This window comes from Piliocolobus tephrosceles, chromosome 16 (assembly GCF_002776525.5).
Source record: "Piliocolobus tephrosceles isolate RC106 chromosome 16, ASM277652v3, whole genome shotgun sequence".
Classification (NCBI taxonomy): domain Eukaryota; kingdom Metazoa; phylum Chordata; class Mammalia; order Primates; family Cercopithecidae; genus Piliocolobus; species Piliocolobus tephrosceles.
The window spans coordinates 11,768,662-11,786,246 of record NC_045449.1 but is presented as its reverse complement, the minus strand read 5'-3'; the positions used below and the strand labels follow the sequence as shown (position 1 = coordinate 11,786,246).

Here is a 17,585-nt window from a genome sequence, read left to right as displayed (position 1 = left end):
TTTCTGCATTTAGAAAGACATTTCACACACATACAAACTGATCTGAAAACTTATGAGAAGTTTTCTGGTTCTTTTACAGTTTTATTTCTTTATTATTCTTAACTGTTATACAAGATAATACTGTTTTGTCCATTTATTAAGAGTATATACTTATTGTGGAATATTAAGCAAAGATAAAGATAAAAACAAGATTCATAATTTTATTAACCAGAGATAAAATATTACATCCTGGTATGATTCATTCAGTAGCTTTCTTTTTTATGTATCTCTATTATTCTCTCTCTCTCTCTCTGTGTATATATATATATACACACACACACACACATATACATGTATGTATACAAATATACATATCAATCACTATGCTAATTTCGAACCTACTTTTTTACTGAAAATAAAATCTTAAAGTTTTTCTTATCAATTACTTTTGGAAATATGATTTAAAATAACGAATGCACACTTTTCTTCCATCTGGATATACATAATTTATTTGGCTAACCTTATATTGTTGAACACATAGGTTATTGGATCTTTAATAATGGTTAAATGATAAGAACTTTTAATAACAGTAGAGACAAATATGCCAAAAATCAAATTGGAGTTCAGTTAGAGTAGTATTTTACTTTTAAGTAAACTGGAGAAATAATGTCCTTATAAAATTGGATCTCTCAGTACACAAAATACATCTGTTTATTCACATCTTTTAAAATATCCTTCAAAAGGGATATGTAGTTTTCTTCACAGTTTCAACAAATTTCTTTACACTTATTTGTGCCATATGTTTTGGTTGTTATTTTGAAGATACATTTTCTAACTGGCTATTGTGGATATTAGGAAAGCTATTGTATTTTAAAATTTATTTTGCAGTGAGTCCTTAACTTTCCCTTTCATTTGTTTTATTTTTTATACCATCCATGAATAATATTATGTTTGATATTTCACAACATTTATATGATTGAGATTTTTTAATTCATTATTTCATTGTCTAGAAATCTAGGACACATTTTTAAATTATAGTGTTGAAGGGGGTTGTCATCGCACTTTCTCTATGTTAATGGCAGTACCTCTTGGGTTCTATCATTAGATGGAAGGTTTTGCTCCTGGATTGAGGTTGATTTCCATCTGCTAGCGAAGTATTCAAATACTACTTTATTCCTACTTGACTGAGAGTTTTAACAAGGAATAGATGTTGAATTGTGTTAAATATCATTTTGACATTTCTCAGGGTGACTGTGATGATTAACATGAAGTGTCAACTTGATGGATTGAAGGATGCAAAGTATTGTTCCTGGGTGTGTCTGTGAGGGTGTTGCCAAGAGATTAACACTTGAGTCAGTGGACTGGGAGAGGCAGACCCAGCCTCAATCTGGGTAGGCACCATCTAATCAGCTGCCAGCACCTCTAGAATAGCTAGAAAAAAGCAGGCAGGAGAAGGTGGGAAAAGCCACTTTTGCTGAGTCTACTGATCTTCATCTTTGTCCTGTGCTGGATGCTTTCTGCCCTCTAACATCAGACTCCAAGTTCTTCAGCTTTTGAACTCTTGGACTTACACCAGTTGTTTTCCAGGGGCTCTCAGGCCTTTCGCCACAGACTGAAGGCTGCACTGTCAGCTTCCCTACTTTTGAGGTGTTAGGACACGGACTGGCTTCCTTGATCCTCAGCTTGCAGATAGCTTATTGTGGAGCTTCATCTTGTGATGGTAGGAGTCAATACTCCTTAATAAACTCCACTTCATATGTCCATCTATCCTATTAGTTCTATCCCTCTAGAGAACCCTGACTAACACAGCGATTACAAAGCTTTTCTTTTTAATGTATGCTTGGGTATGCATACATAAATAGCATTATATACTAAATTAAAAACTTTACCAGTTGGTGGCATATTGTTTCAATAAATTGCTAAAGTCAACTTACTAGTATTTCATGTTGATATCTTACACCACCATTAATAAGTTAGATTAATCTGAGGTTTTATTTTCATGTGCTATATCTATCACTTTTAGTATTAAGCTTATAATGAAGACCCTGACTTCTCCTAGAATTCCCCAAATTATTAGATTATAAAATCCTTTTTTATTACTTGTTAATATTAAGTTAGAGGACAAATAACAAACTGGCAATAATATTACAACATATATATACCAAGGGACTCATAGCAAAAGTTTATAATGAGAAACTGAAAAGAAAGGAAGGAAATAAAAAGAAGGAAAACTACCTTGTGAGAAAATGGGCATAGGATCTGAATAAGTAATGAACAGAAAAAGAAATCTAAAGATTTAAAAAGATGCCCATGTGAAAGGAAAATAAATCTCAGGACCCCAAATTCACTAAGCCAAAGGGAAAAGTTGAGCTGTGAACTGGGTCACACAAACCTGCCTCTCATTTGGTTCCTAAATAAAATAGCTGCAAAGATAAAAAAGCTCCATACTTCCCTCACAATTTGCCCAAAAGGAAATTCCTTGTGGACCCCAAGATCTTTATGCTAAAACAGTTCTGTTGAATTTCACCCTGACAATGTAAATTGACAGCTTGTCTTCACAGGGACGGGACAAAGGACAGAACTGAAAATCATCCTTCTGTTCACCTGAGACAAATACATGTCTGATTGCTTCCTCTGCCCTGTTTATGTTATCTTACGTAAAAATGCAGATTCACTGAGCTAGATGGATGCATAAGTGACTGTTCCCCTACCCTCCTCTCACTTGTGAATGGCTGAATAAAGACTCAAAATGATGCAACCATTTGCCTCTTAACTTACCCACACCCTTTAAAAAATGTTTTTTCTCTTTCCTCAATACCTGCTCCTTTCCTTTTAAACATTGAGGTTCCCAGAGCCTCTTTGGAAAAAGCATGGACCACATTTTTCTCGTGGCTCTATGTTCTTTCCTGGGCATGTCCTCCACCTAAAATGATTGAGACTTGCCTTGATCATTTTCTTTGATCAACACCTGGTTTCATTAGAATGAAACCACTTAAAAGTTAAAATAAAAGTGAGAATTTGAATAGTCATTTCATTGAGTAAAACTGAAGTGACTAAAAATATCTAAGGTTGGCCAGGATGTGGGAGAAGCAGTGTTCAGAACTGCAAGAACAGCTATTTTGGATAGAAATTTGGCAGAATGTATTTTTAAAAAAGAGCACATTATTTTAAGAGGTTTCTATTGTTTCCATAACAAGTTACAGCAAACTTCCTGACTCAAAACAACATGAATGTACTATCTTGCCATCCTGGAGGTCACACATCCTAAAATCAAGCGGTTGGGAGGGCTGATTCCTTCTGGAAGCTTTCGTGGAGAATCCGTTGCATACCCTTTTCAGCTTCCAGAGGTTGTCCGATTCCTTGGCTCATGGCCCCATATCACACAATATTTTTTTCCCCTCTGCGTCTGTCATCACGTCACTTCCTTATTCCGACCTTTTTTCTCTCTCGTCTCTGAACCCTTGTGATTACTTAGGGCCCACCTCGATAATCCCAGATAATCCCCCTGTCTGAAGATCCTTAACTTAATGATATCTGCAAAGTCACTTTTGTTATATGAGGCAAGATTCACATGCTTCAGAGATTGGGATGTGGAACTGTTTGGGGGAGAGCCATTATTTAGCCGACTATGTTGTTCTGTCAAGCAATTGTACTTCTTGTTTGCCCAGAGAAATTCTTACACACAAACAATAAAGATATATGTACAAGGAAAATTGTATTGGAAAAAATAAACTAAATGCTCAAAAATAGAAGAATAATTAAACAGAATGCAGTACTATTAGAAGACAGAGTACTACGAAGCATTAAACAAATGGGGTTTCAATACATGTACTGATGTGAAATAAAATCTTATATCAAGAGGGAAAGTGAGATTCCATATGTGAGACCATACAGTGTATTTCTGTTTATGTCTGACTCATTTCACTTAGTATAATGTCTTCTAGGCTCATCAGTGTTGTTGCAAATGCAGGATGTCTTGTATAATGTCGATGGACATTTATGTTTTCTCCATATTGTGGCTTTTGGGAATGAGGCTGCAATGAATAAAGGAGTGCAGACATCTCTATGAGGTGTTGATTTCATTTCCCTTGGGTATATACCCAAAAGAGGGATTGCTGGGTCATATGCTGTTTCTATTTGTAAAGTTTTGAGAAGCCTCTGTGTACTGTTTTCCATAGCAGCTGTACCAATCTGCATCCTCACCAACAGCGCACAAGCATTCCCATTTCTTCACACTTTCACCAACATATATTATTGTATATGGGAAATTTGCTAAGAAAGCAGATTTTAGGTGCTCTTACCGTACATACATAAACATAACTATGTGAGGTGATGAATATGTTAATTTGCTCAACTGTGGCAATTATTTTACGATGTATATACATATCAAAAGCATCATACCTTAAATATATACAATAAACAGGAGGGAAAGTAATTTGGTAATGCCCACTTGTATTGGAGATTTGTTTTATATGTGCATTAATACAAATAGAAATGTGTAGAAAAACTGCTGAAATAGACACACCCCAAATTATTATAGGAGCTATCATTAGGAAAGGTCAGGGGCTGAAGTGGAAAGTAAGGGTGACTTTATGTTGACCCTATATATTTTATACTATTTGAGTCATTTTCAATAACAAAAATGCTGTTACCTATTATTTGTATAAGAAGAAATAAGTTCACTGTAAAAAAAAATGCATGGGAAGTAAATAGAACATTCCAAGTAACTTTGAGGGGGTGGGAAGAAGACCATGAAATTGCAAGATAAACCATTCCTAAATGAAGGCAGAAAAAGTTATACTGGATTTATTTTAGTTCAGTTATAAAGACAAAATAAAACTGCCAAAATGGAGACTTAAAGTGTGCAGGAGTTACTACCCACCTCTCATTTATAGGTATTCTTTATGTATTAGCTAAAGATTTATTGTTAACTTTGCAAATAATGAGAAAACAGAGAAATGGCCCTTAAATACCAGAGTCCTGTGAGTGCAGAAGGGTTTAAGGATAGCCCAGGAGTCCTTGGGTTCATGAAGCAATATTTGTCCTTACTACAGGTGGTGTACTATGGACCATTCTATTTCATTAAAAAAGCGCTGTTGCAACCCAGTAATGAATTGCCACCTGTAGATTGTGAACTCGTCTACAGTTAAACTTCTTAGTGATGGATGGACTGTTAATTGTCTTGTTCAACTCACCTTTAGAGCCTCCCCTGCCACATCACCTTCTAAGGCACCCACTTCTCTACCCACAGCTCAGATATACCACACCCTTCATTCATCTGGGTCTTTGCAAAGGTTGTTCCTTCCTGGGATGTTCTTTTCTACCACTTTCTCCATCTAGTAAAATACTCATCTTTATACTCTCTGCTTCATGGGGTTTCTCTTCCCTATTTCCTACCAGGCTGGGCAGTTGGCTATGCCTTCTTCTGTGATCTCAAGTCACTGAAATTTTAAAATTTTTATTTCTGCTAATGTAACACATGCACGTAGTTTACAAGCTGTAATACCGCTACAAGGCTGGGAACAAAACACATGCCCATTTCACGCCAGTTCTGTCTCTCCAGAAGTCACCACTTTCAATTTCCTCCACCATTACTTTCTTTTTTTTTATGAGACGGAGTCTCGCTCTGTCGCCCAGGCTGGAGTGCAGAGAGGCGATCTCAGTTCACTGCAAGCTCTGCCCCCCGGGTTTACGCCATTCTCCTGCCTCAGCCTCCCGAGTTGCTGGGACTACAGGCAGCTGCCACCACGCCCGGCTAATGTTTTGTATTTTTAGTAGAGATGGGGTTTCACCGTGTTAGCCAAGATGGTCTCGATCTCCTGACCTCATGATCCACCCACCTCGGCCTCCCAAAGTGCTGGGATTACAGGCGTGAGCCACCGCGCCTGGCCACCCACCATTACTTTCTAGATTTTACTCCTTATTGATAAAGAACATGCTTATGCTGCTGCTTTTTCATTTAAGACATTATCAAGGGACTTGGTACTGTAGAATGTTGAGTATTCATAGTTATCGTTATTGACTTCCTTTCCCTCTCCCCATTATGGTTACATCAAACTCTTAGTTAAATTAACACTCTGTATGCCCATGAATATAACTATTGTTCACTTTGGATTAATTTTCTTTCTTGTATATCTTAATTTTTTTCTGAAATTAATGAATGCCTTTTTTATTTGCTTCCTGATGAGGTGACTTTGGGCCAACACCTGAAAGAACAGCAGGGAACCATGGAGATACTTGGAAGATGAACCTTCCATGCAGAGGCAAGCACTAGTTCAAAGGTCCTGGGGTGGGACTGTGCTTGCAGCGTTTAAGACCAGCAAGAAGGCTGGCGTGGGTGGAGTAGAATGGCAAAAGGAAGAGTGGTAACTGGTGCGGGAGAGGTGGCACAGGCAAAATAATGGAGGGCCTTTTAGGCTATGGTGACATCTTTGGGTTTTATTCTGAATGTGATGGGAAACCATGGAAGATTCTGAACACAGAGATGACATGGTCAAACACCTGTTTTTACAAAAAGATTACTCAGACTGCTGTAATGGGCAAAGACCGTGTTGGCATATGGGTGGGAGCAGAGAGAGCAACTTAGAGGCTATTGCCATAGTTCAAGGCAGAGATGATGGTGGCTTGGACCCAAGTGTTAGCAGCATATAGAAAAAATCCAAAGCATTTGAATTTTGGATATACCTTGAAAGTAGTTTGTAGATTGGATGGGAGTGTAAAGTGACATGAAGAACCTGTTAATTCCTGTTTGTCCCTCTCTAATTATAGGGAAAAGAAACTGAGGAATCAAGGACTTCAGTGACTTGTACCAAGCTATACACTAGTTTGAAGACAGTATCTATCATATTACCTGGCACATAGTAGGTACTTATTAAAAATGAATTTTACTTCTGTTGTCTAGACTTCAAATCCAGTGTGATTTTCAGTATTCTATTCCATCACTTCTCAAGTTACATACCTATTATTTATTTCAATCTATCAATTAATCAAATTAACCAAACAGTATTTATTAATGTTCATTTTGTTTGCAGTTTTGTGGAAACAGAAGTGATAACTCTGGTTATGACAACATCACCACCATCACCATCACCACCAACAAATATTTACTGAGTGGCTATCATCTGTTAGCTACTTTTCACACACTAATCTCATTTAATCCTTGAAACAATGTAATGGGGATGGTATTACCATTACTTCTATTTCACAGATGAGAAAATGGAAGCTCTGAGAAGATCAAATTATTCCCAGAGTTGGCCGGGCGTGGTGGCTCACGCCTGTAATCCCAGCACTTTGGGAGCCCGAGGCGGACAGATCACAATAAGGTCAGGAGATGGAGACCATCCTGGCTAACACGGTGAAACCCCGTCTCTACTAAAAATACAAAAAATTAGCCAGGCATTGTGGCGGGCGCCTGTAGTCCCAGCTACTCTGGAGCCTGAGGCAGGAGAATGGTGTGAACCCGGGAGGCGGAGCTTGTAGTGAGCCGAGATCGTGCCACTGTACTCCAACCTGGACAACAGAGCGAGACTCCGTCTCCAAAAAAAAAAAAAAAAAAAATTATTCCCAGAGCCATGAAGTTAGTAAGCAGTGCAGCCAGTATTTGAACTATGGTCATCTTAGGAAATATAAAGCCTGTGTCAAAAGAGCTTATGAAAGACGTTTGTCTTCTTGGCAAGGAATGATCAGTGAACAAGACATGAAGGTGTGTAAATAAAGTGGTTCTATCTTTTGTGTTCTGGAAATCAGAAACAGAAGACAAGGATCTGGAATGTAAGGTTGATTTTGAAATTTGGGTAAGATTTAGACGGAATGAAAGGAGAGGGGCCCTAAATGAGGACGAGGGAGGGTACAGTGTAACCAAAGGCCTACAGATGAGCAGAATGTTGCTGTGAGGGGCCAGAGAGAAGCCCATCTGGCTGTAGGAAAGCTTCAGGCTCAGAAACAGTGGCACAGCCAGGTAACACCTCTGATCCTGGCCTACCCAATGATAGAGCAAATTCCTATTGGAGAAATTTTGTGTTTTTCATTGCAGTAGAGGCTCATTTAAGAACTTGATTGGACTTGGACACCCTTACTTTTAGGGTTTCCCTATACCACCTCATAAAAAATACAAAAATGAACTCACAGCTCACATTAAATATAATTGTTTTTATAACCATACGTAATAGGATTTTACAATGTGCCTAGTTGAGGCCCTGAGCCAATAGATGCTACATTCCAAAGTGAGATATGAGGGGACTATGCAGAATTCAAGAAGGTTTCAGAAGATGAGCTTTTTTGATTCTTCAACCCTTTACTCTAATTGAGGATATAAGAGAGTCAGGAAGTTAGAGATTAGGAGGAAACTTTCATGAGGACTACTGGTGTGTCCCACCCACTGTGCCTTCAAGGGAGGATGTGGAGCAGCCACTTCTTTTCGCAGAAAATATGGAAGGAGGGACTTCAAAAAGACTACTCAGTGAGCTTAACATGTTTCTCCTGCAGTTTGACTGGCACAGGAGACTGGGGTCTAACTTATATCCCAGAAATCTAGAGTGCATACAAATAGCGGGCTAGTCCCGAGACATGTGGGCAGAGTATTCAGCATGGGAGGCCTCTTAGAGCTTGTTCGGGGAAAGGTGGTGTGGGAATCTCCAGTGGACCAGATGTGAGCCACTTGCATGGCTGAGCCGCCATAGGTTGTTTTAGAACTTGCCTAAGTGTTTCGTTTGAAGGAAGAAAGGGAATTGCCAGACTCTCGGGAGAAGGCAGAGAAAGCAATCTGTAGGGGTGAGGTCCCCAGTGACTGGTAGAGCATCTCCAAAAAACATATGTGAGCATCTCAACAGAAAAGGGGGCAGCTTTCTGTCCATCTCTGGTGCCAACTCATAATGACTTGAGTCTGACTGACCCCTTTTTTCCTTCCACCTTTGCCTCTCAGCTGTGGTTATCCAAGTGGGAAAAAAAGTTAAAATGAAAAATGAGAAAAGAAAAGAGTGGCTTAGCCTCATGCCCTCCCCACCTTCCTTCCAGAGTAAATTTATGAGTTTAATTTAGTTGACATACAGTTATGAGGTTGCCACTTAACTAAATACTTACCAATTTTGATTTTATAGATTAAAAAGTATATTTTGAGGCTAACATCTTATTTTATTGTCTTTTCTTAAACATTTAACAAAAGAACCTTAAAGGGCTCGTGTGTCCCACAGAACCTAACGGGCAAGATGGTCCTGGGTTACTGGAGAAGGAAGATCTCTGGGACTGGATTTTGAAGATGTAAATTCAAGTCTCTGCTCTAATATCTAAGTTTATGGCTCTGGCCTAGTCTGTCCTTCTCCCTGGGCCTTGGTTTTCTTATATGTGAAGTGAGGAGTTTGGATCAGCTGACTTTTCACGTTCTAGATGGTTCTAAGATTCCCATCTCTGGGTTTCATTGGTAGCTCATGGAACCGAACAGACAGTCCTAAGAAATGTTTGCTTGCTTAATGAGTAAATCAGCGACAGCTGGAGTCCACCCTCAACCCTCCCAACACTGGCCTTGCATCTCTTGGGAATGCCAAGGTGGTCTCTGGGTCTACCAGCCCCTGAAGGATGAGCAGGTATGGCAGACAGTCCTCTTACCTTGTTGAGGGTGTTTAGGGCTGCCTGCGCTGCCGTGAGTGCTGGCTCTGCCTTTGCCAGGTCCTCCTCACAGTCCTTCTGCTTCTGCTTCACCTCTAGCATGATGAGGGCCACTTTCTGCTCCTCCTCATCTGCCATGGCTTTCTCTCTGCTCACTTTATCAGTCTCCACACCCACCACCTGAATCAGTTTGTCTGCATCTTCATTTTTCTGCTTCAGCTCCACTTCCTGGGCGGCCAACTTGGTTTTCAGATCATCCACCTGTGTTGGAGAAGCACGGGACTTATCAGGAGTCATGACCAGAGGGACTGTGGGCACTGGACTAGTCACTGGCCTGTTGGGCATGACCTGAGGACCCAACTCTGTGGAGCAGAACAGATGATAGCTCCTGATACAAAGGTACAAAGCTGTGCTCTCGAATGGGACCGGGCTCCCCTACCTGGGTTTCTTTCCCAGGAACTCTAGATGTCCTCTCTCCACCATAGGAAATGTGCTGGAATATTCTAAATTACATGTGCCCTGACCTTTCTTTTTTATTTCTTCTTTCTTTTTTTGAGACAGAGTCTCACTCTGTCACCCAGGCTGGAATGCAGTGGTGTGATCTCGGCTCACTGCAACCTCTGCCTGCTGGGTTCAAGAGATTCTCTTGTCTCAGCCACCCAGGTAACTGGAACTACAGGCATGCACCACCAAGCCAAGCTAATTTTTGTATTTTTAGTAGAGACAGGGTTTCACCATGTTGGTCAGGCTGCTCTCAAACTCCTGATCTCAGGTGATCTGTCAGCCTCAGCCTCCCAAAGTGTTGAAATTACAGGCGTGAGCCACCGCACCCGGCCCTGACCTTTCTCCTTGTGCCAAAATGGCTAAGGTGCTTCTCGCTGACATTGGTAGCTATAGCTTATAAAGCTTCATGTACTTAACATAATACTTTTCACACAGTAGGCCCTAATTTAATTAAAAGTGGCGAATGTGGAATGTGCCAAAGATTTAAACAAGACACAAAAAGGGAATGTCTACTGTGAATCCTGAGAGACTGAACGTCCAAATGGACAATGACATCATATATAAAAACTGACCTCTGATCCACAATCTGAAACCACCTGCCCAGGAACCAACCCCTTTTCTACAATGACCAGCCCAGGAAGCCAGCTTGCTAAGTCAGACTTGTAGGAAGTCGGACTTCTTTCTCTAGTAATATTCCAGGAAGACAAACAAAAACTCCTACAGCAATTGGCTCCAAATGGCCAGGACTTGATTAATGATAAACAACTTCCTTAATTTTTATCCCTGCTTCCAACCGTGGACCAACCAGAGAAAGCCAAACATGCTCCCCTAACCAATCACATAGAACACCAGACTTCCAGTGAGCCCGCCTACCGCAGGGCATACTGGAAGCCTTCCCTGTTTTTACTATAGAGTTTTTCTACTTTTCTGCCTGCCTTTGAGTGGCTAAGCACAAGTGATGGTGGCTGACTTTCTTGCTAGAGCCAGCTGTGAATAAAGAGCCTTTGATTGTTCTCATGTAATTGGTCTTCATTTATTTACACAATCCTTACTAGAAATAGATGGCCAGATTAAAGTGGAACAGTAAGAGTCCCAATGGCCCAGGCCAGCTGAGTTTCCCATCCAGCCCAGCCTCTGAAGTCATATGTCACCTGGAGGCAGTAATAAAGTGATGGGAATATCAGCACCTGAGAAAACGTCTATTCCGCTCATGAGCTGGGAGGGAAGGACGGTTTTCTATCTACATTCAGATCAGCTGAGTGATGTGATCCCTGGACCAGCAGCATCAGCATCACCTGGGAACTTGTTAGAAATGCAGACGCTCAAGTCTTAATCCAGATGTACTGACTCAGAAATTCTGGGGGTGGCAATCTGTTTTAGCGGTGACTCTGATGCCCGTCTAGGTTTGAGTGTCATTGGCCTAGTGTAATTGCCTTTTCAGATGCAAAGGAAAGACACAGACCTATTTATTTCTAGAAAGTAAAGAAGCTATTTGTATTTGCAATATGGCCCATAAACTTTACGTTCCAGAACGGCCTCTTGCCTCTCATTTTTCTGCAGTCTATTTCACGCAACAACCAAAGGTTACTTCAGAGCTCCTGGAACACGTCAAACAGATTCAAATGCTTTGTGATGCAAAATGCATAAGGGGAAAAATAAAACTGAGGCTTAGACACTGCTGATAACTCCCTTTTCATGGCAGATCAAAAGAAAAGAAAAGGAAAGGGAAAACAAGAGAATGCTCTTTAATTTTGTGTATTCACAGAAACAGGAGACATTGTGTTAACCTCAAATGGAGGCCTGCTCCCTACAAGTCGTCTTATATTCACGAGTTGAAAGGTTAATCCGTTTCCATCTCCCGTTGTTCAGCTGCAGAGAGTTATTTCTACAGGGACAAAGATGCAATTGTAAATCAAAATGATTGAGCGGCATAATCACTCCAGTCAGCAAACACACCAGTAACTTTTTGTTCCTTTTTAAATCTTGGGAGAGTTGAGAAAATTGAAGTGGCTTTTTTTTTTTTGGTTGTTGTTTTGTTTTGTTGATTGCAGATATGGCTTATGACCTCAGGCCCAAGGTAAAAACCACCAGCACTGTGAATAGGAGCTCACAACTCTTAAACCATGACATGGAGTGACAGGAGGGTCCCATCAGTCAGAATTAGGGCTCCCCAACCAAGCTTCAGAGGACACATAACTCAGGTTCATTTTATGGTTCTTCTGCAATAGAATGGGAAGTTGAAACGGTTACTTTACATCTTTCTCTTCTCCCTTATTTAAAACATCCCAGGTATACTTTGGAGGTCTCTTTATTTAGACACACCCACACTTGGATGGGAAGGTTGAGAGGGAGTATGCCATAAACACAGAAGAGACCCTTTTCCTCGCCCTGCTGGTCCCCTGAATCAGGACCATAGTAAATGGTGCTGACTGAGTGGTGGTGGGTGACCCTCCCTTCTTCAAGGAACCAGGCACATGACGCTAAAGAGAGCAGTCAGGCTTCCCACGATGTTTCTGCAGCGCTCCAGTCAGCTTGGGCATAAAACTGAGAAGGAACTAGAAGAACCGAAAAGGAGTGTTTTCCCTGCATTGCCTATGGGGGAGAACTCTCTTTCTTCAGGAGTGTTTTCCCTGCATTGCCTATGGGGGAGAACTCTCTTTCTTCAGGCAGCTCTAGGATTTGGGGAAAGATGGGATAGCATCACTGGTGCCAGAGAAGGAGAAGCAGCCCAGGGCAATCAGCAGCAATAAATACTCCACTGAGGGCTGGAGACTGTTACAGTTTGGATATTTGACCCTCCAAACCTCATTCTGAAATTTGATCCCCTATGTTGGAGGTGGGGACAAGTGGAAGATATTTGTGTCATGGAAGTGGGACCATCATGAAGAGATGAATGCCCTTCCTGTGGGGGTGGATGAGTGAGTTCTCACTTTATTAGTTCCCTTGAAAGCTGATTATTTTTTAAAAGCCTAGCATCTCCCTCCCCTCTCTCTCTTGCCTCCTCTCTTGCCATGTGATATCTGCACACATCAGCTCCACTTTCCCTTCCACCATGGAAAGAAGCAGCTTGAGGCCTTCATCAGATGCAGATGTTGATGCAGTGCTTTGTGTACAGCCTTCAGAACCATGAGCCAAATAAACTTCTTTTCTTTATAAATTGCCCAGCCTTAGGTATTCCTTTAGCACAACATAAACTGGACTAAAACAGAAACTTAGAGATATTTTCCTGCTTATTCTGTGTCCATATGGTCATCCAACACTTTCTGATATGAATTTGCATTTCAAGGAAGCTTTCCTTTTAGATACAGATGTCCTACCTATGCCTGTAATGTTTGCCTGCCTGATAAATGTTCACTTTTATTCTGGTTACTTAGTTTAAGTTTCCTTTGGAGAACTCCCACTTCCAAATCCTTATAGTTTCACTGGGGCTAATTCCAGCTGTCATTTGATCCTGCCTTGCCCATTGAGAGTATCCAAGTCACAGAGATTCTTCAACTATGGGAAAACCAAGATGTACAGAATATCATGCAAGTCTCTAGCTCCAGCCCTGTTCAAATTAAGCTCTATCTCTGACTTTTCAGTTATACGAACTAATTCATTCATTTTATTTTGTCGTTTTGCCTAAACCAACTTTCGTTGGATTTTCATTGGTTGCCATCAAAAAAGTCTTGATAACTACATCATGTAATCTCAAGATTTTCTCTTTCCTCTCTTTACTTTCCCTCCCATCCCTTCCCATCTTCCCTTCATTTTTAGTTTTTTCTCACTAAATGAATTTGAGTTAGAATTTTCAGTTACAACCAAAAGAATCTTAATACGTCATCATGAATTATGAAACTTGCAACTTCAGGTAAGTTTGATGACCTGAGACTCTTTGAAAACCCCAAGATAAACTGAATGTAAGTTTCCAGATTGACAGATGTGTGGATGAAGTCCTATATGCAGGCAATTGGCAATGACCTTCAGGTCTTTTATAAACATTTCTTCAATCCAACAACCCTCTCTTCCTCATGACTACACCTGAGTTAGATGTAGGTGCTGGGAGGACTGTGGTCTCTGAGCAATGCCAATGAGGGACAAGTGAAACCCAAGTCAGGAAAGGGGGACCTAGCAATGTCAAGAGAAAGGAAGCAATGTCACCAGCTGTGAGACTTCAGCTGACACTGATGCAAAAACAGAAGATGCCACCTCCAGATCTGGTTGGACCAGCATTTGTCACCAGAGCCAGTGAGAACTGGAGGGGTCCGCCAGGATGTATCATCACACCTTTGGAAACCCAAGCCCACCAGAGAGAGAAGGAGGAAAAGACCCTCCCGAGGGAAACAGGCCTGTGGGAGAGTTTTAACTCTGAACTGACTGTCCCCCAAAGACTAAGTTTTCAACTTGATGTGACTACGTTACAATGCAATGCAAGATTAATATTAAGAGCTTTCTACTCTTAAATGAATAAGATGGATCCAGAGCCATGTTGAATTCAGCTACAGAAAAATAAAGTTACATTTATGATCAGCTCTAAGAATGAAATTATAAGTCTAAAGTTTATGAACTTTGACCAGGTGTGGTGGCTTATGCCTGTAATCCCAGCACTTTGGAAGGCCCAGGCAGGAGGATCACCTGAGGCCAAGAGTTTGAGACCAGCCTGGCCAACATGGCGAGACCTACTACAAATACAAAAATTAGCTGGGTGTGGTGGCACATGCCTGTAGTCCCAGCTACTTCAGAGGCTGAGGCATGAGAATCGTTTGAACCTGGGAGGCAGAGGTTGCAGTGAGCCGAGATCAGGCCACTACACTCCAGCCTGGGTGACAGAGCAAGACTCAGTCTCAAAAATACACGAATAAATAAATAAATAAGCAAGCAAGTAAGTAATTAAATAAGTTCCTGAACTTTACAATATAATTGTTAATTTTCGTTACTATTACAATTATCATTACTACTTCTAACACAATTATCATTGCTAAATAGATTTGTCTTTTATCTGAGCTAAGGCTATAACATTCATTTTGCCTCCTCCCACCAGATTACCAGCATCAAAACCTCTCATAATCAAGCAGTAGGATACCAACACAAAATAACTCAAGTCCTTAGCCTTATACCACTATTTTGATGGTATACTTTGGTCTTTTTATACCAAAGGAACAACTGCAGATTAAGAGTTTATTACAGAGATAGGAACCATAGATACCATTTTTACTAGAAGAATCATTACTATAACCATTGCTAAGTGTTTATGGAATGAATACCATGTGCACAATATTGCCGAGAATTATCCCCCACCCCCACTCTGAGCTCGCAGGTAATGTTGGGACTGATCAGTGTTAATTTGCCTCTCCACCCATCATCTATTCACCTATCCATTTATTCACCCATTTGTAGGGTGTTTGCCAATTGTCAGTTCCTGATGCTAAAAGATAAATGAATCCTGGTCTCTGCCCTTGAAGGACTAATAGCAGCAGAGCTTGATAGATGCAGGAGAGGAGACATAATTCAAGGATGGAACCAGAGAGAAGGGAATGCATAACTGCTCAGAGTTTAGAAAGGGCTTCTGGAGCAGCAGGGAACAAATTGTTCAGGTCTTGGAAGTGATGACAAGGTGGGGGTACATGTAAAGATACAGAGATGTGAACCAGTTGTAGAGTTTTGGGGGCACTGCAAGAGTACTGTTGGACTCTAGGGCACAGTGTGGTAGAACTGAGGAAGAAAAGGATGCAGAAATACACAAGGGTAGTGCTGGTCTAGGATGCCACTAGCATACAGTCTGGGGAACTAAACAGAATGTTATTCATTCAGTAATTTATTCATTCAACAAATATTTAATGAGTGCCCACTCTGTTTGGGCACTATCTTTTTTTTTTTTTTTGAGACGGAGTTTCACTCTTGTTGCCCAGGCTGGAGTGCAATGGCGCAATCTCAGCTCACTGCAACCTCCGCCTCCCAGGTTCGAGTGATTCTCCTGCTTCAGCCTCCCAAGTAGCTGGGATTACAGGCACATGCCACTGTGCCTGGCTAATTTTTGTATTTTTGTAGAGACAAGATTTCACTGTGTTGGCCAGGCTGGTGTTGAACTCCTGACCTCAGGTGATCCACCCGTCTTGGATTCCCAAAGTGCTGGGATTACAGGTGTGAGCCATCACGCCCAGCCTCTGATTTATGTTCTAAATTGACCACTCTGGCTGCTCAGCTGAGAATAGACTACAGAGGGGGCAAGAGTAGAAGCAAATAAACTAGTTAGACGGGTCTTGTCGCTATGAAGGTAAAAGATATCCGTGACTCAGCAGCAGTGCTTTGAAGGGGGTGAGACAAGGTGGGATTCTGGGCATATTTTGAAGTCAGAGTCAATAGTGATCTTCTCATGGTTTGGGTATGGGTGTGAGAGTAAGAGGAGAGTAAGAAGAACCAAGGATGTGGATCACCTGAGGTCAGGAGTTCAAGACCAGCCTGACCAATATGATGAAACCCCGTCTCTACTGAAAATAAAAAATTAGCCAGGGGTGGTAGCGCATGCCTGTAATCCCAGCTACTTGGGAGGCTGAGGCAGGAGAATCACTTGAAGGTGGAGATTGCGGTAAGCCGAGATCGTGCCATTGCACTCCAGCCTGGGTGACAGAGTGAAGCTCTGTCTCAAAAAAAAAAAAAAAGAATAAGGAGAACCAAAGATGATCCCAAGAACTTTGGCCTGTGTGGGTAATATAGTTTGAATATACGTCCCTGAGAAGTTTCATGTCAAATTGTCAAATGTTGGAGGTGGGGCCTGGCGGGAGGTGACTGGAACATAGGAGTATAGGTCTCATGAATGATTTAGCACCATCTCCTTGCTACTGTCCTTGTGAGAGTGAGTTCTTGTGAGATGTAGTCATTTAAAAGTGAGTGGCACCTCCTCTCTAACTCTTGGTCTTACTCCCATTCTCACCATGTAAGATGCTTAGTCCCCCTTCGCCTTCCTCTATCAGTAAAAGCTCCCTGAGGCTTTCACAGAAGCCGTGCAGATGCCAGTGTAATGCTTCCTGTACAGCCAGCAGAACTGAGTCAATTAAACTTCTTTTCTTTATAAATGACCTAGCCTCAGGTATTTTATAGCAATGCAAGAACGGCCTCACATAGTGGGTGATGCAAGAGGTAGTGGGTGCTGCTGGATTGAGAGTTCAGTTTGTTGAAATCATCCAGGTAAGAAGTGTGTAAATCAAGACGTTGAAAGTAGGGACTTGACTGGGCATGGTGCTCACACCTGTAATCCCAGCACTTTGGGAAGCTGAGGCGGATGGATCACTTGAGGTCAAGAGATTGAGACCATCCTGGCCAACATGGGGAAACCCCGTCTCTACTAAAAATACAAAAATTAGCCGGGTGTGGTGGCGGGCGCCTGTAGTTCCAGCTACTGGGGAGGTTGAGGCAGGAGAACTGCTTGAACTTGGGAGGCGGAGGTTGCAGTGAGCCAAGATCATGCCACTGCACTCCAGCCTGAGCGACACAGCGAGACTCTGTCAAAAAAAAAAAAAAAAAAA

At 41.4% G+C, this 17,585-nt stretch overlaps 1 protein-coding gene across 1 annotated transcript in view; it reads right to left on the bottom strand.

Moving 5' to 3' along the window:
• DNAH9 (dynein axonemal heavy chain 9) overlaps positions 1–17,585 on the bottom strand; it is a 376,206-nt gene that overhangs the window by 120,200 nt on the left and 238,421 nt on the right. The window contains exon 49 of the mRNA XM_026456281.1: positions 9,580–9,840. Coding sequence (XP_026312066.1) covers positions 9,580–9,840 — 261 coding nt within the window. The remainder of the gene's footprint in view (positions 1–9,579; positions 9,841–17,585) is intronic.